Source organism: Procambarus clarkii, chromosome 56, assembly GCF_040958095.1.
Source record: "Procambarus clarkii isolate CNS0578487 chromosome 56, FALCON_Pclarkii_2.0, whole genome shotgun sequence".
Classification (NCBI taxonomy): domain Eukaryota; kingdom Metazoa; phylum Arthropoda; class Malacostraca; order Decapoda; family Cambaridae; genus Procambarus; species Procambarus clarkii.
The window spans coordinates 13,011,291-13,035,496 of NC_091205.1; the positions used below are offsets into that span (position 1 = coordinate 13,011,291).

General features: G+C 45.1%; 1 protein-coding gene across 1 annotated transcript in view; it reads left to right on the forward strand.

Moving 5' to 3' along the window:
• LOC123770836 (EARP-interacting protein homolog) overlaps window positions 1-24,206 on the forward strand; it is a 214,410-nt gene that overhangs the window by 71,391 nt on the left and 118,813 nt on the right. The window contains exon 5 of the mRNA XM_045763010.2: window positions 4,493-4,697. Within this exon, the coding sequence (XP_045618966.2) occupies window positions 4,493-4,697 (205 nt within the window). The remainder of the gene's footprint in view (window positions 1-4,492; window positions 4,698-24,206) is intronic.

A 24,206-nucleotide genomic window follows, 5' to 3' on the forward strand; every position in this document is an offset into this window, starting at 1 on the left:
AGGTAAGGGGAGGTAGGGAGAGATGCTAGGAGGGAGGGGGAGGTAGGGATTGATGCTAGGAGGTGGGCAGGAAGGAAGGGAAGTAGTAAGGGAGGATGGGAGAATTAGGGAGGGAGGGAAAGGCAGGCAGGCAGGCTGGCTGGCTGGCTGGCTAGCAGGCAGGCAGGAGGGCAGGCTGGCTGGCTGGTAGGCTGGGAAGGAGGCAGGCAGGCAGGCTAGGAAGGAGGCAGGCAGGCAGGCAGGAAGGGATGGATGGGTGTTGAGGTGAACCACGTGACCTTTAAGAGTGTGTGTGTATGGGTTAGGGGTTAGGGAGGTGGTGGGGGAGGGACTGGCCTACTCTGTAAACCTAACCACACTCGACAGACCTGTGACCCAGATTTGTTTCTTAAATGTACATCATCGTATATTTTTTGGCAGGCAGGCTGGCAGAGAGGGAGGGAGGCTGACAGGCAGGCTGGCAGAGAGGGAGGGAGGCTGACAGGCAGGCTGGCAGAGAGGGAGGGAGGCTGGCAGGCAGGCTGGCAGAGAGGGAGGGAGGTTGGCAGGCAGGCTGGCAGAGAGGGAGGGAGGCTGGCAGAGAGGGAGGGAGGTTGGCAGGCAGGCTGGCAGAGAGGGAGGTAGGCTGGCAGGCAGGCTGGCAGAGAGGGAGGGAGGCTGACAGGCAGACTGGCAGAGAGGAAGGGAGGCTGGCAGAGAGGGAGGTAGGCTGGCAGGCAGGCTGGCAGAGAGGGAGGGAGGCTGACAGGCAGGCTGGCAGAGAGGGAGGGAGGCTGGCAGAGAGGGAGGTAGGCTGACAGGCAGGCTGGCAGAGAGGGAGGGAGGTTGGCAGGCAGGCTGGCAGAGAGGGAGGGAGGCTGGCAGAGAGGGAGGGAGGTTGGCAGGCAGGCTGGCAGAGAGGGAGGGAGGCTGGCAGAGAGGGAGGGAGGTTGGCAGAGGGGGAGGGAGGTTGGCAGAGAGGGAGGGAGGTTGGCAGAGAGGGAGGGAGGTTGGCAGAGAGGGAGGGAGGTTGGCAGAGAGGGAGGGAGGCTGGCTGGCAGAGAGGGAGGGAGGCTGGCAGAGAGGGAGGGAGGCTGGCAGGCAGGCTGGCAGAGAGGGAGGGAGGCTGGCAGGCAGGCTGGCAGAGAGGGGAGGGAGGCTGGCAGGCAGGCTGGCAGAGAGGGGAGGGAGGCTGGCAGGCAGGCTGGCAGAGAGGGGAGGGAGGCTGGCAGGCAGGCTGGCAGAGAGGAAGGGAGGGAGGCTGGCAGGCAGGCTGGCAGAGAGGGAGGGAGGCTGGCAGGCAGGCTGGCAGAGAGGGGAGGGAGGCTGGCAGGCAGGCTGGCAGAGAGGGGAGGGAGGCTGGCAGGCAGGCTAGCAGAGAGGGAGGTAGGCTGGCAGGCTGGATGGCAGAGAGGGAGGCAGGCAGGCTGGCAGAGAGGGTGGGAGGTTGGCAGGCTGGGAGGGAGGCAAGGAGGCAAGGAGGCAAGGAGGCAGGCAGGCAGGCAGGCAAGCAGGCAGGCAGGCAGGCAGGCAGGCAAGCAGGCAGGCAGGCAGGCAGGCAGGCAGGCAGGCTGGCAGGCTGGCAGAAAGGCTGGCAGGCAGGCAGGCTGGCAGAAAGGCTGGCAGGAAGGCTGGCAGGAAGGTAGGGAGGAAGGCAGTAAGGCAGGCTGGCAGGCAGGCAGGCAGGCAGGCAGGCAGGAAGGCAGGCAGGTAGGCAGGTAGGCAGGTAGGCAGGCAGGCAGGCAGGCTGGCAGTCAGGTAGGCAGGCAGGCAGGAAGGCAGGATGGCAGGCAGGCAGAAAGGCAGGCAGGAAGGCAGGCAGGCAGGCTGGCAGTCAGGCTCGCAGGCTGGCAGTCAGGCTGGCAGTCAGACAGGCAGGCTGGCAGTCATGCAGGCAGGAAGGAAGGGATGGATGCGTGCTGAGGTGAGCCACGTGACCTTGAGAGAGAGTGTATGGGGGTGGGGGTGGGGGTGGGGGTGAGGGAGGTGTATTGGTTATGCGGGAGGGACCGGCTGACTTGGGTAAGCCTAACTACACTCGACCCGTTAGCCAGATTTGTTTCTTAAATGTACATCATATATATTTTTGGTTACTGGTTTTGTTAAGTAATATTATTAGGATAATAAAAAGTTATAAAAATAGTTATTTCATGAATGCTTTATTGTATTAGATGGAGATTCTCTGACAATCTACTAAGCTAGCCCTTCGGGGGATGGGAGGGCAGCAGCAGTAAGGGTGTACTAGTTGTCCTTGCAGGGTTGAGCTCTGGCTCTTTGGTCCTGCCACTCCTGAGGGAGAAGTGGAATAGGACTTCTCTAATGCTATGAACCTGTCAATTTTTTCCCTTAGATTTAACAAAATTCTCTCCATTTTCCTCCATTTCTCATTTACGAACTTACACGATAACCGACGGGTCTCGTCCCCAATGGGTTCGGAAACCAAGTGGTGCTCTGTATAAATTTTTTTGTGCCTTTATCATATATTTCACAAAACTTGACATACATCTCATTCACTTCCTTGCTTAGCAACAAGTCTGTCCAATTATACTCACTAAAAAAATTTCTAAGGTCGCCATAATGTCCTCTCCTGAAGTCAGGTTTTTCAACTGCTTCAACCTCCTTATGTTCCAGATTATAATGCATTGCATACCTTATTCCCAAAAAGACATGGTCACATTTACCCAAGGGAGGAAGGTACTGAATGTCAAATATCTCTTCCTCCTCCCTGGTAAATATCAAATCTAGCATGGAGGGAACGTCCCCTTCCCTCATCCTCATAGCTTGTTTAACATGTTGATACAAGAATGTTTCCAGGATGAGGGTGTGGTACTCTTGTCGTCCATGGGGTGGTTCGGTCCTGCCAGCCTGCTGTCTGTTCCTGTGCCCACGTCGTTCGTTGATTGGCTCTGCGTTCCTTCGTTGATGTTCCCTGGGCCTTGTTGGGCCTATGTGGCCTTGGGTTGGCAGTTGCAGTTTTTGTCCCCGCTTCGTGTTGGGGTGTATGTCTTCCGCCTCCCTGATTAGGTCCCTCTTGTTTTCATCTTTGGGTAGGTAGCTCTGGGGACCCGATGGGGCTTCCCCTAGAAAACCAGCTTTGAATGTAATGAAACGCCATTTTCTGGATGAGACACCGGAGATTCCCCGGCATCCCTCCCTCCCTCCGGTCAGCGTTTTTTTCGTGTTTTTGACATCCAGCCTCAGAACTGAAGGGTGGATAGCCGGCACGAGGGTCTGGGGCTCCCCCTTCACCCCCTCCCGGGGAGGAGGGAGCTGCGCAGACAGCTGCGCAGCGATGTGTGACGTCTTGGTCATTTGCTTGTTAATTTTTGGGGAGTTCTATCCACTTGTTCAGCTTTTGGTAGCAATTTTCACCTGAATAGGTGTTTGTTTTGGGACGCTTACCTTTCTGGGTGCCTGACCCGGTCGATGGCAGACATAGAATGCTTCCAACCACACGGGCGTTTCTATAGGCCATTGCTTCCCATGCCTCTCTTAGGGGGGGCCAAGTTCTGGCTCGTGGTCCCTGGTAGGCCCACAGAACTCCATACACATGACTGATGCCAAAGTCTGACATTAGCATATCAGCCTGGATATGCTCTGGGGAGCTTCCAGGTCTCACCCAGAAAATGGCGTTTCATTACATTCAACGCTGGTTTTTTAATGACACTGATACCTCACTACAGACAAGTGTTACAGCGAAGGGAAAACAATCCTCTATGGATAGATTTTTAGTGAGAAAATCAAGCAGTGAGCCACAAGCAGGTCCTAGGTAGAACATGCCAGAGTGTGTACCCTGGAAAAGTCATCACTTCTTGAACACCTCTCCTTGACCCCTCCAAACTGCCTTCCATACACCAACAAGAGTCATCAGTAAAGGTGAGCAATAACTTGTACATAATTTAGTGCTAAAGATTTGGGTGAATTTGGTATAAAATTACTTTGAAGTAAATTTTTAGGGGAGTGTGGAATGGATTAATTCAGTTTACAGTATTTCTTATGGGAAAATTTACTTCGGTTTACGAATTTTCATCCTACGAACTGTCTCTGAGACTGGATTAAATTTGTTTGCTGAGGTACCACTGTATACTTATACCTATTAGTATGACAGAATATACTGTCATACTAGAAAATGGTAGCGGCTCACAAAATTCGCATACTGTCCTGTTTCTGACCTCTGGTAAGTGAGGATAGAGGATTTTAGTACAGTACAACAGTTTCTTTATGTGGGAAACATTAGGAGGACAGGCTGCACAGGTGCATAATGGGTTAGGCTTATCCCTGGAATGCCAATGCTGTAGTCCTGGGAAGCCAGTAAGGGGTAGGTCCCTTCCCAGAAAAATAGTGTACAGTTTTGAAAAGTACAGAAGTCATATGTGTTAAAAAATATGCAATAATGCAAATGTGATAGCCATATCAATACAACCTACTCCCACAACACGTCTGGATATAAATTCTACTATGCTACGATTTTACCACTCTAACAATTTTCATATCAGTATTCTATTTATCACAGGACTGGTGGTGAACAAGTTGAAAAATTATGCAGCTTAGACAGGATAGCTGGAAGTGATCCTCAAATTCCAGGTTCACCCGTACCTGGCTTGGGTTCACAGGTGTGGTCAGTTGTGTGGGCACCAGAACATGATTCACATCTTGTCACATTAGTTGACAACCATCTCTTTTATTGGGATGTGGAAGCTGCAGGGAAGTCAGCCAAGGTGAGATGCACAGTCTATTTATATTTAAAATTACATTTCAATTGTGCAGGAAAGATTCCAATGTAATTTTTTTTTCCAAAATATCTGTATCTATTATATATCTAGTTTATCTATACTTATATCTGTATCCTTGGCATCTTATTTTCCTTGGAACTACTCTATGAGGTAATGGCCATGATAAAAAAGCATTCAGATAAACCAATCTAAATATGCATTTCTAAAATATTTAACCCTTAGTGTGTGATCATAATCATATGTTGATTCACAGTGTAACGCAATGGTCATATGTTGATTTCAACTTCACTATCCATTCGAGTTAACAATCTATTGTAAGGTACAGGATTGAAAGCTGTTCCGTAGAGTATAGCTAACAACTCTATATCTATAGCTATCCCCAGAGTCAAACTAAATCTGTGTAAACACTCTATGCAAGTAAAGGGACTTAGTCTATGGAACTCGCTCCCAAACGAATTAACAATATCTCTTTCTTTGGACACCGATCATGTCCATTTTTTCTCTTGAGTCTTAGCCGTGGACAGGACTCGTGTCCACCACAAAAATATTTGTATAAAATTCATTTTTTATCCAATCGACCACGGGATAATTTCAAAATAAGCGCCTTTAGAATGCGCACAATTTGTTACCAAAATGAGCGATGTTACATGAAAATTGATGTTAGAACATTGGAAAGATATAAATAATTTTGATGATGAGCATCCAAAATTAAAATATTTGTTAAAATTACAGTTATTGCTCTATTATTATGAGACTAGTTTTAAAATGCGTGCCTTTATATTGCAAACAATTTGATACCAAAACGAGCGATGTAACATGAAAATTTATGTTATCAAACTGAACGAGTATATACATTAGGTTGTGGTGTGCAAATTGATGCTCGTTCACGGGTAATGTTAGGCTTTGCTGCGGGGAGTCTCGCCAGGCTTTTGGATATTATATGCATATACTGTACATCTGCAGGGAATTTAATTGCGAACACAATGGTACTAAAATGAACGATGTAGCATGAGAATTAAGGTGAGAAAACTGAAATGAGTATACACATTTAGGTGTCGCCGCACACTCGCCCGCACCATTAGCTCCATGACGTCAAAGTCTGCGGTGTTCACGTGGCATGGGCGATAGTGTTAAAAGCTGTCCAACCTACCCCCTTATTCAAAAGTAACACTAAAAAGTACATAATTTCATCTGCATAGTTTTCTACCTAGTGCTTCACTCTTGCAATGTATTATGTACTACCCCCAAAATATGTGCCTAAACCATATAATCTCAATGTTGTAATCACTGCTGTCACCTTATATCAAGGTTGTTATGTTGAACACAAATTTTGCTCCAATGTTTTTAGAAATAATCCTCAAATTATGCTACAATGTACCTAGAAATAATCCTCAAATTATGCTACAATGTACCTGTCGATAATTCTCAGATTTTACTAAAATTTGCCTACAAATTTTCTTCAAATTTTCTTACAATGTACCTGTTAACTTTTTTCAATTTTGCTACAAATTACCTACATAAAATTATCCGTTAGATTAACCCTTAAACTGCGTAACACATCATATAATATTTTCGAGTACTGTGCAAGATTTCCCCGTCCCGCGGCTACACAGGGTTCACATCAGTTTCCTCAGGGCTCTTGTAAACAGACTCCATTTTAAAACAAAATTGTGGGCAACATTCCCGGGTGTGAGAGCCTCGGTACCGAGTGAGCCACCAAGACTGGCGCACGCAGCAAGAGCTCACAGCACAGTTGTTCAGCTAGTGACCACAGCATCGCCTAAAAAATGAAAAAATACATATGTAACTGGTATTATTTATCGATGATAGTATTACAGAGGACCCCTGACTATGATAAAAATGACCATGATTCTGATAATAGCAGGATTGTTGATAATTTGCATTATGTGTAGTATTGTGGGAGAAGTAATGTTGAGGGAGAGAGGGAGGGCAGTAGGGTCATCTGCTGAATCTGTAATTACCCCATTGTAGTTACAGGATGAGAGCTATGCTCATGGTGTCCCGTCTCCCCAGCACTCTTTGTCATATAATGCTTTGAAATTATTGACGGTTTTGACCTCCACCACCTTCTCACCTAACTTGTTCCAACCGTCTACCACTCTGTTTACAAAATTGAATTTTCTTATATATCTCCCCCAGGTTTGTCTCGTTAGTTTAATCCTTTAACTGCGCAACGCACCTGCAGGCCCACTTCTGGGGTGTGCTTCGCGCCTCCAGGTATTTGTATTTTTCACATTCCATTCAAAACTCCCGTGGCTACATGAGGTTCACATCAGCTTCCTCAGGGCTCTTGTAAACAGACACCATCTTTAAAAAAAATTGTGGTCCACATTCCTGGGTGTGAGAGCCTCAGTAGTGAGTGAGCAACCAACCAAGGCTGGCATACGCTGCATGAGCTCACAGCACTGCTGTTCAGCTTGTGACCACAGCATCGCCTAATAATGTCAAAATATATATATAACTTGTATTATTTAGCCATGATAGTATTACAGAAGAGCCTGAGTGTGATAATGACTGTACAATGTTCAAATATTAGTGATTCAATGCTGTTCACGATGTTCACAGTGCTAGCCACAGCACCACAGCATTATTTCATCCATCTAGGAATCTTCAAACGACTTCTTAGGTTCCTTTACAAAATAAACTTGCGGTCAATTATGTATTTACAGGATTTAGTGACCCATGTTGTGATAACAGCAGGATTGTGGTGATAATAAGCACTGTGCATAGTATTGTGGGAGGAATTATTGTGGTGAGGGAGAGAATTGAGGTAGCTTCACTATGTGGCAGCCACTCTTGTTTTGCTCATCATACTACCTTAGTGGTTCGCTATGGTGAACACATTTGTACATGGGTATATACAATGTGTGTATATAGTATAGTAACAGCAACAGGAATATGTTGGAAGGAGCTGTTTTGGCGAGGGAGGTGACGTAATCGTAGCGTCGTCTGCTGGCTGCTGTGTGATTTCTCATGCAGTGTATGGTGGCCACTGTAAAGTTTGGACACAATACCGGCTTACTTGCATAGTTCTGGTGAATAAAACATGTAGATAGGTATACATAACATGTGTAAATAGTGTAATACAAACAATAACAGTATGGTGGGAGGAGCAATGTTGTCAAGTAAGATGTTGCAGGAGTGAGGGAGAGACTGGATGTTGGAGGAGTGAGGGTGTGGCAGTTGACACTCGCAGAGTTCTGAGTGTGTTCATTATTAATGTATATAGTGTGTGATAGGGTATAATGTGGAAATAGACTGTATATATACATAATTAGCATAATACAGTGGCACCTCGACATACGATTGTCCCTACTTATGATAATTTCGAGTTACGATGTAAATTTCGTCTAAAAATGTGACTCGACATCCGTGTCATATTTGTTGGTACACGTTCGGGTCGACTGAGCGCGTGGTTCCCAGTCACACGGCCGACCTGCCTCAGTTTACAACAGCTGCCCGTTTAGTGACGATCGCGCCTATAAGAAATTCTGCTTTTGTGGTGATTTTTTGCAATTTGAACATTAAAGTAATTATTATATATCACGCCATGAGTCCCAGGAAAGTCAGTGGTAAGGCTCAACATATGAAAACACATGTAAGGATGACCATAGAGCAGAAACAAGAGTACAGAATGTCTCTTCCTCAACAATTAAGAAAATGTGTGCAGCATGGGAAGAATTGCAAACCTTTGCTGAAACGACTCGCCCAAATCAAGCTGCAGTATGTCGTTACCTTAACCTATTCAATGACATTGTGATGCATCATTACAGACAAATGTTAAAATGAAGGGAAAAACAAATGCCTCTTGACAAATTTGTAGTGAGACAAACAAGCACTGAACCACACCCAGGTCCTAGTGGTATTCAGGCAAAACGTAGGAGAGAGAGTACCCCAGAGAAAACATCACTGCCTGATGTGATAATGGAAAGGGACTCCCCTTCCAAACAGGAACAACTCTCTTCCCCATATCACCATCTTCCATACACCATCAAGAGCCCTCCATAAAGGTAAGAGACACTTTGGTACTGTATTGTAGTTAGAAAAAAACATTGTATTCAGTATAAAATGTATTTGTATGTTAATATTTTGGAGGGTGGGGAATGGATTAATTTAATTCTCTTTATTTCTTATGGGAAAAATCGCTTCGACTTACGATCCGTCTCTGGGAACGGATTAGCATCGTAAGTCGAGGCCTCATTGTATAATGGAAATATGTGCTGGATATGTGTACACGTGTCATGTACGTAATACAGTGTCTTCGGACAGTGCGGATGTTCTACTGCCATAATATAGTGTACGTGTTCGTCATACATAGGATTGGCATGTAAAAGTATATGAAATGTATTTGGAACTGTGCGCAGAAAATGAACAAAAATATATTCACGGCAACTCGCGCATCCTGCCCCGAGCACCCTACCGGCTCCAGGAGCGTATGGCACGGGCAACCAGGGAATGACGACGTCACACACGAACTCACGAACCCCATAGCAGCTAAATTACTTACAATTTCGACCTTCTATTACTATAACCCGTACTCAGGGAAGGGATTTTTGACACTTTAAAAACAGAAAATAATTTTTTACAGAGATTTTATTTCCTGCACACTGGGTGGTTGTCATATTTGGAGGCCTCGCAGGTAAGGGGTTAAACCTGTGACCTTTTGTTCCTGAAGTTCCGGGTCTCGGGAATTCTTCCCTATCAGTTTAATCGATTTCCTGTTATTATTTTGTATGTTGTGATCATATCACCTCTTTTTCTTTTATCTAATAGTTTTTGCATATTTAATGCCTCAAACCTCTCCTCGTAGCTCTTGTCCTTCAGTCCTTCAGTTCTGGGAGCCACTTAGTGGCTCCCAGAACTGAAGGACACCTTTTTGCACCTTTTCCAGTTTGTTGATGTGCTTCTTAAGATATGGGCACCATTCAATCGCTGCATATTCCAGCTTTGGTCTAACAAAAGTCGTGAACAATTTTTTAGTATTTCTCCATCCATGTATTTAAAAGCAATTCTGAAGTTAGAAAGTGTAGCATAAGCTCCTTGAACAATGTTCTTAACGTGGCCCTAAGGTGACAGTTTTCTATCTAGAACCACCTCTAGATCTCTTTCTTTGTCAGAATTCTTTAAAGATTTCTCATATAATATATAGGTTGTGTGGGGTCTATGTTCTCCAATTCCACATTCCATAACATGGCATTTATTCACATTAAATTCCATTTGCCAAGTGATGCCTCATATACTTATTTTGTCCAGGTCTTCTTGAAGGGCATGACATTCATCAAAGTTTCTTATCTTCCCTATTATCTTAGCATCATCAGCAAACATGTTCATATAATTCTGTACTCCATCTGTTAGATCTTTTATGTATAGTTGTAGACAATGAACATTACCGGTGCAAGAACTGAACCTCGTGGCACTCCACTTATCACATTCCTCCAATCCGATACATTGCCTCTGATTACGGCCCTCATTTTTCTATCAGTTAGGAAATTTTTCATCTATGTTAGAAGCTTACCTGTCAGCCCTCCAATATGTTCCAGTTTCCAGAACAACCTCTTATGTGGAACTCTGTCAAAAGCCTTTTCTGGGGGAAGTCCCATCGGCTCCCTGGAACTATCCAGACTGATATTACTAATGTCAGACTTTGGCATCAGTCATGTGTATGGAGTTATTAAGCCTACCGGGGACCACGAGCCAGAACCTGGCCCCCTCAAAGAGGCACGAGGAGCAATGGCCTGTCGAAACCTCTATGTGGTTGGAAGCATTCTGTCTGCCATCGACCTGGTCAGGCACCTAGAAAGGCAAGCATCCCAAAACAAACCCCTATTCTAGTGAAGAAATTGCTACCGAGAGCCGAACTAGTGGACAGAACTCCCAAAATAAAAACCAGGTAACGAGAATAACGTCACCACATCACCGCACCGCCGTCTGCGCAGCTTCCCCCTTCCCAAGAGGGGGAAGGGGGAGCCCCAGACCCATCACGCCAGCAACCCAAGACCTCTGTTCTAAGGCTGATGCACTAGGCTGAGGTAGTGTGCTCTGGCTACGGTCTTGGCCTCAGCTCCGTGCCTTGTGGTGTCTTGGTTGTCTTATAGGGGGTGTGCGAGCCAGGAGTGATTCTTCAGTACTCGGGCTGCATGCTCCTAGGGTTCCCATCCCTAGGTGCCCTGTAAGTACTGCCCTCAGGGCATGGGGCCTTCTTCCACAAGTTCCTTGGATTCTGCCTCTGCTTGGCCATTTACTGCTCGATTTTTGACCGCCCTTTGTGTGCTTGGGTGTTCTGTCTCCTGTGTTCGCCCTAGGGTAAGGGGCAGTTTGCACTGGTAAGAGGCGCAGGGTACTGCGCAGTTTGTTTTCACCAGTCATAGTGGCCAGCTCTGTTCCGCCTGGGTGCGCTGTTCTCTTACGGGGTTTTCTTTTTCTTTTTCTTTGTCTGCCTGGTGAGGGGGGGGGGGTCTGCCTTGGTTCTTGACCCCTGTGTACTGATTACTCTTCTTTCTTCTGGTGGTTCCCCCTGCTAGGTCCCCATGAGTGTACACGTCCCAGGGGTTCAGTTCTTAGAAGGTTGTTTGGTAGACTTGGGCGCCGGTTAACAGTACCCTGCCTGGGCTTCCCTGAGAGTGAGTTCTGTCTCAGGACCATGGGATTTTCCACGGGGGTGAGTGAGTCTGATGGATACGACCCTTGAGTTCCTTCCCTCGCTTTGTGCGAGTTCGAGGGTTGCTCTGTTCCCTTGACTCAGGGTACTCTCACTGTTTTTTCTCCGTCTGCTGCCTGTTGGGTCGGTGGCTCAGTTACCCAGTCTTATGCTGACTGTGTGGGGTGCAGGCAGCACGAGCGTTGCTCGTTGGATTCAGGTGGTTGCAACGCGCTAGGTTGTTTGCTCCCCGGAAGCCCTGCAGCTGCCCCGTTTTGGTTGATGTGACGGGGCTTGGGGGGGTGTTGGTCGCTTCGTTTTTATTTCCGTTGGCGCCCCCTTGTCTTTCTCCTGTTGTGAGTTAATCTGTTCCCTCCCCCTCTTCTTCCTCCCTGCATCCAGGTCCTCATCGTCTGTGGGTTCGGGGTCGGGGGTGGGGTTCCGATGGTCTTGAGACTCGGGCGGGGATTTCCCCTTTCCGGGGTAGCGACGGAGGCATTCGAGCCTGTTCCTCCAGCCGGCATGTATGGGTCTGGCAGTAGGCTCCCTTTCTTAGTCTATCTGGCTGCCCTGGATTTTTCTTGTGAGGTTGGGGCTTTAGGGGGGATGGCTCGGCCCCGGGTCCTGCCGTGGAGGTTCCCGGGGATAGGGTGGGGCTGACTTGGGGGGTGCCTCGGGTCCTGTTGGACCCTGCGGGAGTTTTCTACCCTCCGAGTGGGGTTTGTGGTTACCGGGAGTGTGGTTTTTTCTTTCCCCTCTCTGTATGAGTTTTGAGATGTCGGCTCCTCCCCGGGTTAGGTTCCTGGTCCCTTCGGGTCTGTCGGTTCCGACCCGTTGGTGGGTTCTCTTCTTCGTTTTCTTAACCTTCTTCTCTGGGAAATTACTTCTCAGTTCTGTAAGGGTCTTGTTCCCCCTCGTATCGGGGTTTTGTATGACCTTTGGTCTCAGGTGCGACTGTGCCTTTCTGGGCCTTCACGCTTCTGTAGTATCTCCAAGGTTCGGGAAGGTCTTAGATTCTTCCCGTATTCTTGGAAAGTCTATCGTCTTCGTGTGAGGCTTCCCTCCGGTCCTTTCTAAGACTCGTTGGTCCTCTTTCATGCTTCTTCTTGGTGTTCGGTGCTGTCTCGTTCTTTTGTCATTATTTCTTCTCTCGATGCTGTCTCGGCAGTGCTATTATTCCTTAAATACTCCTAGTTAGCACCCTGCCCGATGAGCGGGTTGTGTGGTTTGGACCTCATGCATCCTCATTAGGGAGCCAGTCGGCCGAGCGGACAGCATGCTGGACTTGTGATCCTGTGGTCCTGGGTTCGATCCCAGGCGCCGGCGAGAAACAATGGGCAGAGTTTCTTTCACCCTATGCCCCTGTTACCTAGCAGTAAAATAGATACCTTGGTGTTAGTTAGCTGTCACAGGCTGCTTCCTGGGGGTGGAGGCCTGGTCGAGGACTGGGCCGCGGGGACACTAAAAAAAAGCCCCGAAATCATCTCAAGATAACCAAGATCCTGCGCATGCGCCGTTGGAGTTTGTTTTGTTATGAATGGTATACACAAATGCTGGTGTTCCGCGTCCTTTTTTCCCTCGGGGTGCTTCACCTCTCGCTTTTCTCATCTCCCCAGTCCGCGCCCCATAAATACTGGGGGGAGGGGTGTTCCTGGATTACCAATATGGGGAGGTCACCTAGTTTTCTCTGCATATAGGTGTGGGGGCGCCGCATTTGCTTCTACACTACTCTTCTCCTGCATGTGCGGCTGGCCTTATTCCTCTGGCAGTGCTCCCGGAATATTCTCGGCTACTATGTGTCATGGCACATTCGTGCCTACACTCTGCAGGTGAGTTTCTGTGGTCTGGCGTCTCTTTCTGCCAGGCGCTTGTTCGTGGGTTTTTTGGATAAGAACATAAGAACACGGATAACTGCAGAAGGCGTATTGGCCCTTACGAGGCAGCTCCTATTTATAACCACCTAATCCCACTCTTCTACATGTCCAACCCATGCTTGAATCACTCAAGGGACGACACCTTCACCATGTTATTGGGTAAAATGGTGGAGGTAAATGTTACACTGTCGAGTTGTTATGAGATAACATTTTGATGCAGTTTTGATACAGAGGATGCGTGTTGGGGATTGGTTGTGGCGTTTTGTTTAGTCCTTGCATGCTTCTTCCATAGGCCTTCCTTGTTCATTTGTGTTATATGTGACACAGTAGGGCACGGCCCTGTTTTTCGTGGTCTTATCTTGGTCACTCATTCCTTGGCCGTCTTGCAGTGCCTGGCTTAGCCCTTCCATATACATTGACTTCTCTGTACTCCCCTAGTTATCCTCACTAAGATGTACTTGCAGGGGTTGAGCTTTGGCTCTTTGGTCCTGCCTCTCAACTGTCGATCACCTGATGTCAACATGATCTCTGTGTATTGTAGGTCATGTCCCTTTCATTCCCGTTTGCTGTCTGTCTTCGTTCCTCATCTTCCTTCTATGCTTTTGTCCCCTAGCTTCTGGTGCTGGCGCTGTTTTTCTGGTCTTGCGTTTTCCATTTTCTCATTCTTTCCTACACAATGTTGTAATTACCTAAGTGTACTTACAGGATGAGAGCTACGCTCGTGGTGTCCCGTCTTCCCAGCACTCTTTGTCATATAACACTTTGAAACTACTGACGGTCTTGGCCTCCACCACCTTCTCCCCTAACTTATTCCAACCGTCTACCACTCTGCGAAAGTGAATTTTCTTATATATCTTCGGCATCTGTGTTTAGCTAGTTTATATCTATGACCTCTTGTTCTTAAAGTTCCATGTCTCAGGAAATCTTCCCTATCGATTTTATCAATTCCTGTTACTATTTTGTATGTAGTGATCATATCACCTCTTTTTCTTCTGTCTTCTAGTTTTGGCATATTTAATGCCTCTAACCTCTCCTCGTAGCTCTTGCCCTTCAGTTCTGGGAGCCACTTAGTAGCATGTCTTTGCACCTTTTCCAGTTTGTTGATGTGCTTCTTAAGATATGGGCACCACACAACTGCTGCATATTCTAGCTTTGGCCTAACAAAAGTCGTGAACAATTTCTTTAGTATATCGCCATCCATGTATTTAAAAGCAATTCTGAAGTTAGAAAGCGTGGCATAGGCTCCTCGCACAATATTCTTTATGTGGTCCTCATGTGATAGTTTTCTATCTAGAACCACCCCTAGATCTCTTTCTTTATCAGAATTCTTTAAAGATTTCTCACATAATATATAGGTTGTGGGGGGTCTATGTTCTATTCCACATTCCATAACATGGCATTTATTAACATTAAATTCCATTTGCCAAGTGGTGCTCCATGTACTTATTTTGTCCAGGTCTTCTTGAAGGGCATGACAATCATCTAAGTTCCTTATCCTTCCTATTATCTTAGCATCATCAGCAAACATGTTCATATAATTCTGTATACCAACTGGTAGATCATTTATGTAGACAATAAACATCACTGGTGCAAGAACTGAACCCTGTGGTACTCCACTTGTGACATTTCTCCAGTCCGATACATTGCCTCTGATCACAGCCCTCATTTTTCTATCAGTCAGAAAATTTTTCATCCATGTTAGAAGCATACCTGTCACTCCTCCAATATTTTCCAGTTTCCAGAACAACCTCTTATGTGGAACTCTGTCAAAAGCCTTTTTTAGGTCCAGATAGATGCAGTCAACCCAACCATCTCTTTCCTGTAATATCTCTGTTGCTCGATCATAGAAACTGAGTAAATTCAGTATTCAGAACTGAGTAAATTCGATACACAGGATCTTCCAGATCGAAAACCATACTGTCTGTCTGATATTATATCATTTCTCTCCAGGTGTTCTACCCATTTAGTTTTAATTATTTTTTCCAATATTTTGACTATTACACTTGTCAATGCAACCCGTTCTCGCAAATTTAATAAGTCAATATTGACTTATTAAATATGTGCATAGGTGACATACTTAACATAATAGATACCCTTAAAAAGATTCATAGAAAACACCGACCTTACCTAACCTTGTTAGTATCTTAAGATAAGCATCTTATTGCTTCGTAATTACAATAATTACCTAACCTATAATAGGTATAGGTTAAGTAATAATTGTAATTACGAAGCAATAAGATACTTATCTTAAGATACTAACAAGGTTAGGTAAGGTCGGTGTTTTCTATGAATCTTTTTAAGGGTATCTATTATGTTTAGTATATCACCTATGCACGTAGTTAATAAGTCAATATTGACTTTACGAATTTGCGAGAACGGGTTGTGTCAATGATACTGGTCACTAATTAAGGGGGTCTTCCCTGCTTCCACTTTTGTTGATTGGAACTATGTTAGCCCTTTTCCACACATCAGCTACAACTCCTGTATACAGGGATGCCTGAAAAATCAGTTGAAGAGGAATGCTGAGCTCAGGTGCACATTCTCTCAGAACCCATGGTGAAACTCCATCTGGACCAACTGCTTTGTTCTTATTTAGCTCCTTGAGCATTTTTTCCACTTCGTCTCTAGACACCTCTATGTGCTCTATGTTGTTCTCTGGAATTCTTATTGTATCTGGTTCCCTGAAGATTTCATTTTGTACAAACACACTTTGGAACTTTTCGTTTAATGTTTCACACATTTCCTTTTCATTTTCCGTGAATCTTTTTCCCATTTTCAACCTCTGAATATTATCCTTTACCTGCAAATTGTTGTTTATGAATTTATAGAATAGACCTGGTTCTGTTTTACATTTGTCTGCAATCCCTTTTTCAAAATTTCTTTCTGCCTCTCTCCTCACTGCCTTGTAGTTGTTTCTCGCATCTTTGTATCGCTGGTATGTTTGGGGGTTCGGCCTCTTCCTGTATTGATTCCATTTTTGTGTCTTTTGGTCTCTGGCCCTCTTGCACTTTCTGTTGAACCATTCCTGTTTCCTAGTTCTGCTTCTCTGTTTTGGTATACATTTTTTTGTGCCTTTATCATATATTTAACAAAACCTGACATACATCTCATTCACTTCCTTGCCTAGCAACAAGTCTGTCCAATTATACTCACTAAAAAAACTTCTAAGGTTGCCATAATGTCCTCTCCTAAAGTCAGGTTTTTCATTTGCATCGACCGTCATATTTTCTTCCAGATTATAACGCATTGCATACTTTATTCCCAAAAAGACATGGTCACTTTTACCCAAGGAAGGAAAGGTACTGAATGTCAAATATTTCTTCCTCCTTCCTGGTAAATATCAAATCTAGCATGGAGGGGACGTCCCCTTCCCTCATCCTCGTAGCTTGTTTAACATGTTGATACAAGAATGTTTCCAGGATGAGGTCTACAAATTTATAGATCCAGAAATCTTCTGTTTTAGCTTCACATGCTTCCCAGTCTATGGATTTCAAGTTGAAGTTGCCGAATATCAACAGTCGTGAACTATCGTTATCCGCTCTCGCTATGATCTCTGTCATTATTGTTATAAGACCTTCTCGTTTACTATCTAGCTCCTCCTTTGACCATGTGCTGCTTAGCGGTGGACTATATGCATTTATGATCATTAGTTTATCATCCTCATGGCAGATCTCTAGTGCTATTATGTCAACTTCTTGTGGATTGGCAGTCACTATTTCGTTCACCCTCAGGTGTTCTTTCACCAGCACAGCAACGCCACCGCCTTTCCTGATTTTTCTGTCCCGTCTCCAAATTGAGTAGCCCCTTGGGAATATGACCTCATTTAAAATAGCATCTTCAAGTTTTGTCTCCGTGAGTGCAACAATGTCTGGTGTCTGCAGCTGTATTATATCACTTAACTCCAGTATCTTTGATCTTACTCCATCTATGTTGGTGTATGCAATCTTGAGGAACTTGTTCCCCCTCTTCTTATTTTTAACTCCCCCTTTCTCTAATGATTTTGTTGGTTTACCTTTATGTACCACTTTACTGGCCTGCCTACCCCTATCACTTTGTAGAAAAATGAATTGATTTCTTCTTCATTCCTGCTCTCATTTAAACGTTTTGCCTCGGCGAGGTTCAGTTTCAGCTTCTCTCTATCTTCTTTTGAAAGATCTCATCTTAACGACCACACCTTCTCATCCTCATCACTTTGTAATTTTCTAGCATTCCTTAGTACTTCTTCCATCTGTTTGGTACCATTTAGGGTGATCCTCAAAGGTCGATCTTTCCCTTCTACATATCTGCCTATTCTCCTGTAGTCGCAGACATTCTCTATGGTTGTAAGACCTTCTTGTGTGTTTTAGTTTGTGCTTCTTCACTCTTCATGTCCTGGTTTGTTCTCCTCATAACTTATTCGGTATTGTGTGCTTCGTTCTGCCCTGCTGGGGCTACGTTCGCCGCTCCTGTGGGATGCGGTGTCCCTGCTTTTTGCTTTGCATTTCGGTTCTTGGTGCCTGCTTCCTCGTTGGCCTCAGGCTGGGCCCTGGCTCTTAAGTTTTTCGTTGCAGTTTTGTCCTTGCTGTTTGCAGCGCCTGTGTTTCGGCGTTTTTCTGCTGGTGGCTTTTCGTTGTCATCCATTATCGGACATGTTGGTGCTTCTGTAACGGGGGGTGGGGGAAATAGCTCTATCTTGTCCATTATTCCACCCCCCAGTTAACTAACGAGGCCGGGGAAAACAGCTCTCTCTAGTCCGTTATCCCGTCCCCAGTTAGCTAACTATTCTAGAGCACCTCCAGAGTTCCTAAGGCAGCCTCTCTCGTTCAACACCTTGTAAACCTAGGTATTTGACTACCTAGGTGCTAAGACTACAAGGCGCCGGAACTAGATCAGCTACCCGAAACTCCAGAGAGAACTCTAGAATACATAATCATTGCCACAAACGTATAAGAGAAAGCGAAAGGAAAGAAATGAATAGTGAAGTAATTAGTGAGGGTTTGGGGTGAGAGGGAGAGAGGTGGGAGGGGCGAGGATGGTCATTAGTTGAAAGTGAGAGTTTAGAGAGGGGTGGAGGGAGAGGAGTAGATAGGTAGAAGGAGAAGAGTAGATAGTAGAAGTAGAAGAGTAGATAGTAGAAGACGAAATGCTGCCACCATCCATTCTAGACCATTACATACAAGACAAGGAATGGAACTTGTCTGTATCAAAATATTCTCAAAAGATGTTATTACCATGTATCAACTCCAAACATGTACTCATTTATATCATGAAACCAGTAACCACAGAGGCTTTCTCACCTCAACTCAAAGCTCTAGGGAACAAAGTTAAACACAATTTAAATAATAAATTCATAATTATATTTCACATGAAGTATCATAATTTAGCAATTCAATTAAAATGTTCCAGTTTAATATGCAAAGTGAGTCATCATCCAAGAATTCGAGAACCCTACAACTTGACTGCCCCTGATCATCACACAACATATGTAAGCACGACCAAGTCACCTTACTGCTCAACTCGCCAAGTGTCTCTGCCTATAGCTGGATAGAGAGGGGGGGGGGGGTCTGTAGTTGACAGAGACTCCCGCCCTGCCGGCCGACAGCCTCCCTGCTAGGGCCGTCTCCTCTGCTCTGCTGACTGCCGTTCTGTCTGTTAAGGCTTAATGCTCCTATGCTCCCTCAGTATATATTGGCGAACCTAGTAGCTAACTCCGCCCACAAGTAGATAGCCTCCGGCTCTCTACCAAGCCACTCCTTGAACGTCGGCATGTTTGAAGGCTACCCGGCTCCAATTATAAGCTTAGCGGAAGCAAGGTGAAATTCTCATGATCTGACCTCAGGTCACTTGAGGTCATTAACGCTTTGAGGTGTGACTTTCCGGTGGACAAACTGGCGCCTTCTCTAATCCCTGTCTCTGACTCATGTACTCTATATATGTATTAAACTAAACCAAACACTTTTACAGTGTTACACTTCAGGGGTTCTAGGGGATTCCTCCCAGACGGGAAGTTTCTGCTCACCTGGGTTGGTTCTTCCCAGCTTACCAGGTTTGGGTTCTTGGTTTCCTGGCTTACCCTGCCAGTTGGCGTTTTCACTTTCTCGCGGTGTCACTTCTCACGAGTCCCGCGTCAGGACCACAGTGTCTCCTATCTCCTGGCAAGCTCGCTGTAATGGGGAAGTTTTATGAATGGCAGATGTTCCATCTGTTTCCTTGCTGGCTTGGGTTTCAGTCTCTGCTTGCTTGGTGTTTGCACCCAAGGTTGATTTCGTGGCTCCGCCTCTTCCTATACTCGATTGGTACGTGGCGGGACTGGTTCGGTTCTGCCTCGAGACTCTTCCCTGTCTGTTGGTGATCAAGTGCAGGGACATTTCCTGCGCGGGCCCTAATCCTCTTGCTGGCCCACTTAACCCTTAAACTGCGCATGGAGTATATATACGCCATGAGTAACATGTCCCACCATGCACATGGTGTATATATACGCCATAGGGTGCCAGGCACAATTCAAATGGCCACCAGCTACACAGGGTACACATCAGCTTCCTCAGGGCTCTTGTAAACAGACGCCATGTTTAACCCTTTAGTTGCGCAAGACATCATATGATGCGTTGAGTGACTTGCAGTAACTTGTGCTCGGCATCATATGATGTTTTGGAGTACCGCGCAAGATTTAAACAGCCCGCGGATACATGCGGATTCACCACACCTTCATCAAGGCTCTTGTAAACAAACGCCATTTTTTTTTTTAAATCATGGGCCAAATTCCCGGGTGTGAGGGGCCTCAGCATCGAGTGAGCTACCAAGCCTGACGCACGCACCATGAGCTCACAGCACTGCTGTTCAGCTTGTGACCACAGCATCGCCTAAAAATGCCATAATATACATGCTCTTGCTATAATTAGTGATGATATTATTACAGAAGACCCCCCTGACTGTGATAAAACTGACCAGGGTTCTGATAATAGCAGGATTGTGGCGATATTTAGTGCTGTGCTCCATGAAGGGAGGAATAATGCTGTGGGAGGGAGGGTGGTGGTGTTGTCTTCTGAATGTGTGTGGCCACCTTTTATTGACTGCACTCACCATACCAGCTTAGTGGTTCACTATGGTGAACACAAATGTAGATACTTATATATAACGTGTGTATAGTGCGTAATAACAGCAAGAGGAGTAGGTTGGGAGCTGCCATTTTGGTGAGGGAGTTGCGTCGTCTGCACGACTTAGCATGTTGTTTACTGGTGGCCACTATGGTCTTTGGGCACCATACCAGTTTACTTGTACAAGTATGGTGAATAAAACAGGTAGATACTTATATATAATGTGTGTATATAGCGTAATAACACCACAAACAGTATTGTTGGAGGAGAAATATTAGTGCGTCTGGCCTTGAGGGCGGCTGCCACCAGCTGACTGTGAGAGTAGCTACGTCTTTGTGCCTTTACTCACCATACAAGCTTAGATTTACAGATATGGTGAACAAAACATGTAAATACTTATATATATAATGTCTGTATATAAAAGCAAAAACAGTATGGTGGGAGGAGAATGGTAGCAAGTCAGGTGAGGTGAGGGAGGGAGGGAGTGGCAGCCAGGCTGCCACTGCCACTCAGCATACAAAATTAGTGGTTTGTTATGGTGAACACGAATGTAGATACTTATATATAATGTGTGTAAATAGTGAATAAAAGCAAAAACAGTATTGTGGGAGGAGAATGTGGGTGAGTCAGGTGACTTGAGGGAGGGAGGAAGTAGCAACCAGTGGTGGGCTGCCACTGCCACTCAGCATGCCAACTTAGTGGTTCGTTATGGTAAACACGAATGTAGATACTTAAATTTAACGTCTGTATATAGTGAATAAAAACAAAAACAGTATGGTGGGAGGAGAATGTGGGCGAGTGAAGTGTTGAGGGAGTGAGTGGCTGGCTGGTGTGTGGCGGTCACTCCTCGTTACTTTTTGACTCATAATAGCAACTTAGTGGTTCGTTATGGTGAACAAAACATGCAGATACTTACATATAACCTGTGTATATAGTGTAATAACCGACAAAGTATTTGTTCACTGTTTGATGAACATAATTGAATCAGCAATATGCACACTATATTTTTGAGTACAGCGATGATTCACTCATTTTATTATATAAATATATCACACTGTACACTATTGAATAATATTAGAGCAAAAAAACTACGAAAAATCAGTCAGAGACATTGAAATAATTCGGTAATTATCTCTTTGTGGCAACTCCGGCCTGACAGCTGGCGATCAACAGACCGCCTGGAACGCACGCTGAGTCAGCACCTGTATTTTGCCAGATTTCCCCACCCTATAGCGGGCAGTATATGCCACTTACGATTTTTGTATTATTTTTCCCATGATCAGTGAACAGAAATTAACAGGTTTAGAAGAAAAAATATATATTTTTTTTTTTTGGGTATGCGCTTGTGGGTGACACATGCTAAATAGCCAGGCGTTATACAAGGGTTAAAAAAAATTGTGGGCAATATTCTCTGGTGTGAGAGCCACAGTACTGTGGGAGCAACCAAGGCTGGTGCACGCAGTATGAGCTAACAGCATTGCTGTTCAGCTTGTGACCACAGCATCACCTAAAAATGTCAAAATAAATATGTAACTGCTATTATTTAGCGATGACTATTACAGATGTCCCCTGACTGTGATAAAAATTACCAGGATTGTGATAATAGCAGGATTGTTGTGATAATTAGCACTGCGTGGGTTGAGTAATGCTGAGGGAGGGAGGGAGATAGCGTCGTTTACTGACTATGTGGTCCCCTGTTATTGTCTGAATTCACCATACCAGCTCAGTGGTTCTCTATGGTGAACACAAATGTAGATACTTATATATAATGTGTGTATTAGTGTAATAACAGCAAAAGGATTATGTTGGGAGGAGCCATTTGGGTGATGGAGGTGACGTTGTCTGCATGACTTGTCTAGCTGTGTAGAGGGTGGCCACTATGCTCTTTGGGCACCCTACAAGCTTAGGTGTACAGTTACGTGCATACAACATGTAGAGATACTTATATATAATGTGTGTATATAGTGTAATAACGCTACAAACAGTATTGTTGAGAGAGAAATTTTAGTGCGCCTGACCTTGAATGAGTGAAGGAGGCAGCTGACAGTGTGTGTAGTGACGTCTCTTAGTGCCTGAACTAACTATATCAACTTAGTTGTACAGTTGTGGTGAACAAAACATATAAATACTTATATATAATGTGTGTATATAGTGTAATTGTAACACTGTAAAAGTGTTTGGTTTAGTTGTATTTAATACATACATAGAGTACATGAGTCACAGACAGGGATTTGAGAAGGCGCCAGCTTGGTCGGCCTGAGTTTCACACCTCTAAGAGTTAATGACCTCAAGTGACCTGAGGTCAGATCATGCGAATTTCACCTTACTTCTACTAATCTTATAATTGGAGCCTAGTAGCCTTCAAACATGCCGACGTTTAAGGAGTGGCTTGGTAGAGAGCCGGAGGCTATCTACTTGTGGGCGGAGTTAGCTACTAGGTTCCCCAATATATACTCGGAGAGCTATCGATTCGAGAGCATTAACGAGAGAGAAGAACGGCAGTCAGCAGAGCAGAGAAGACGGCCCTAGCAGGGAGGTTTTCGGCCGGCAGGGCGAGACAGTCTCTGTCAAGCTACAGACCCCCCCCCCCCCTCTATCCAGCTATAGGCAGAGACACTTGGTGAGTTGAACATTAAGGTGACTTGGTCGTGTGTTACAAGTGTTGTGTGATGATCAGGGGCAGTCAGTTGTAGTGTTCTCAGATTCTTGGAGGATGACTCACTTTACATATATAGATCTTGAACATTGCTTAAATTATGATAGTTATCATGTGAAATATAATTGAATTTATTATTTAAATGGACTTTATTTTGTTCCCTGGAGATTTTGAGTTGAGGTGAGAAAGCCTCTGTGATTACTGGTTTCATGGTTTAGAATGAATACATGATAAAGATGGGACATACTAATAATGACCTCTTGATAACATCTTTTGTGAATATTGTGATACAGACAAGTTCCATTCCTTGTCTGGTATATAATGGTCTTGAATGGATGGTGGCAGCATTTCGTCTTCTACTATCTACTCTTCTTCTTCTACTATCTACTCTTCTACTTCTACCTATCTACACCTCTCCCTCCACCCCTCTCTAAACTCTCACTTTCAACTAATGACCCTCCTCGCTCCTCCCACCTCCCTACCTCTCACCCAAACCCTCACTAATTACTTCACTATTCATTTCTTTCCTTTCGTTTCCTCTTATACGTTTGTGGCAGTGAAATGTATTCTAGAGTTCTCTCTAGAGTTTCGGGTAGCTGATCCAGTGATTCGGGTAGCAAAACTATTTGTTTGTTTTATGAACGTAATAATTGAATACCATACTTTTTGGGTATAGCGATGATTCACACATTTTATTATATAAATCCATCACAATACACACTATTGAATAATATTACTTCCAAAACTAAGAAAAAATCAGAGACATTGAAATAATTAGGGAATAATAGCTTTGTGGCAACTGCCTCCTGACAGCTTGTCAGATGCTGACCACCCCTGACGACTGCTCTGTCAACGCCCACATTTTGCCAGACTTCCTTGGCCAATTGCGCCCAAAATATGTCACCTACGATATTCCCCCCCCCCCCCCCCCCCGTGCTCAGGGAACACAAATTAAAATTTTTAGAAGACGAAAAAATTTTAGAATTTGTTTTTTCTTGCGCACAGGGGTGTAAATCTCCTCAGGACCTCTTAGCAGCTTAAGGGTTAAGGTGGCTTTGTTGATGGTGTCCCACCTGCTTGCTTCATCTTGACAGCTGTGTGGGGTTTTTTGGCTGTCCTTCCTTTTTCTTTCTGTCTCTTCGTAGGTTTGCTGCATTTTGTTGGCGTGGTCTTGTCCTTCTCTTATGGAGGTTCAGGGCTGTCATCTTGCTATATGCTGTCGCCTGGCGCTGG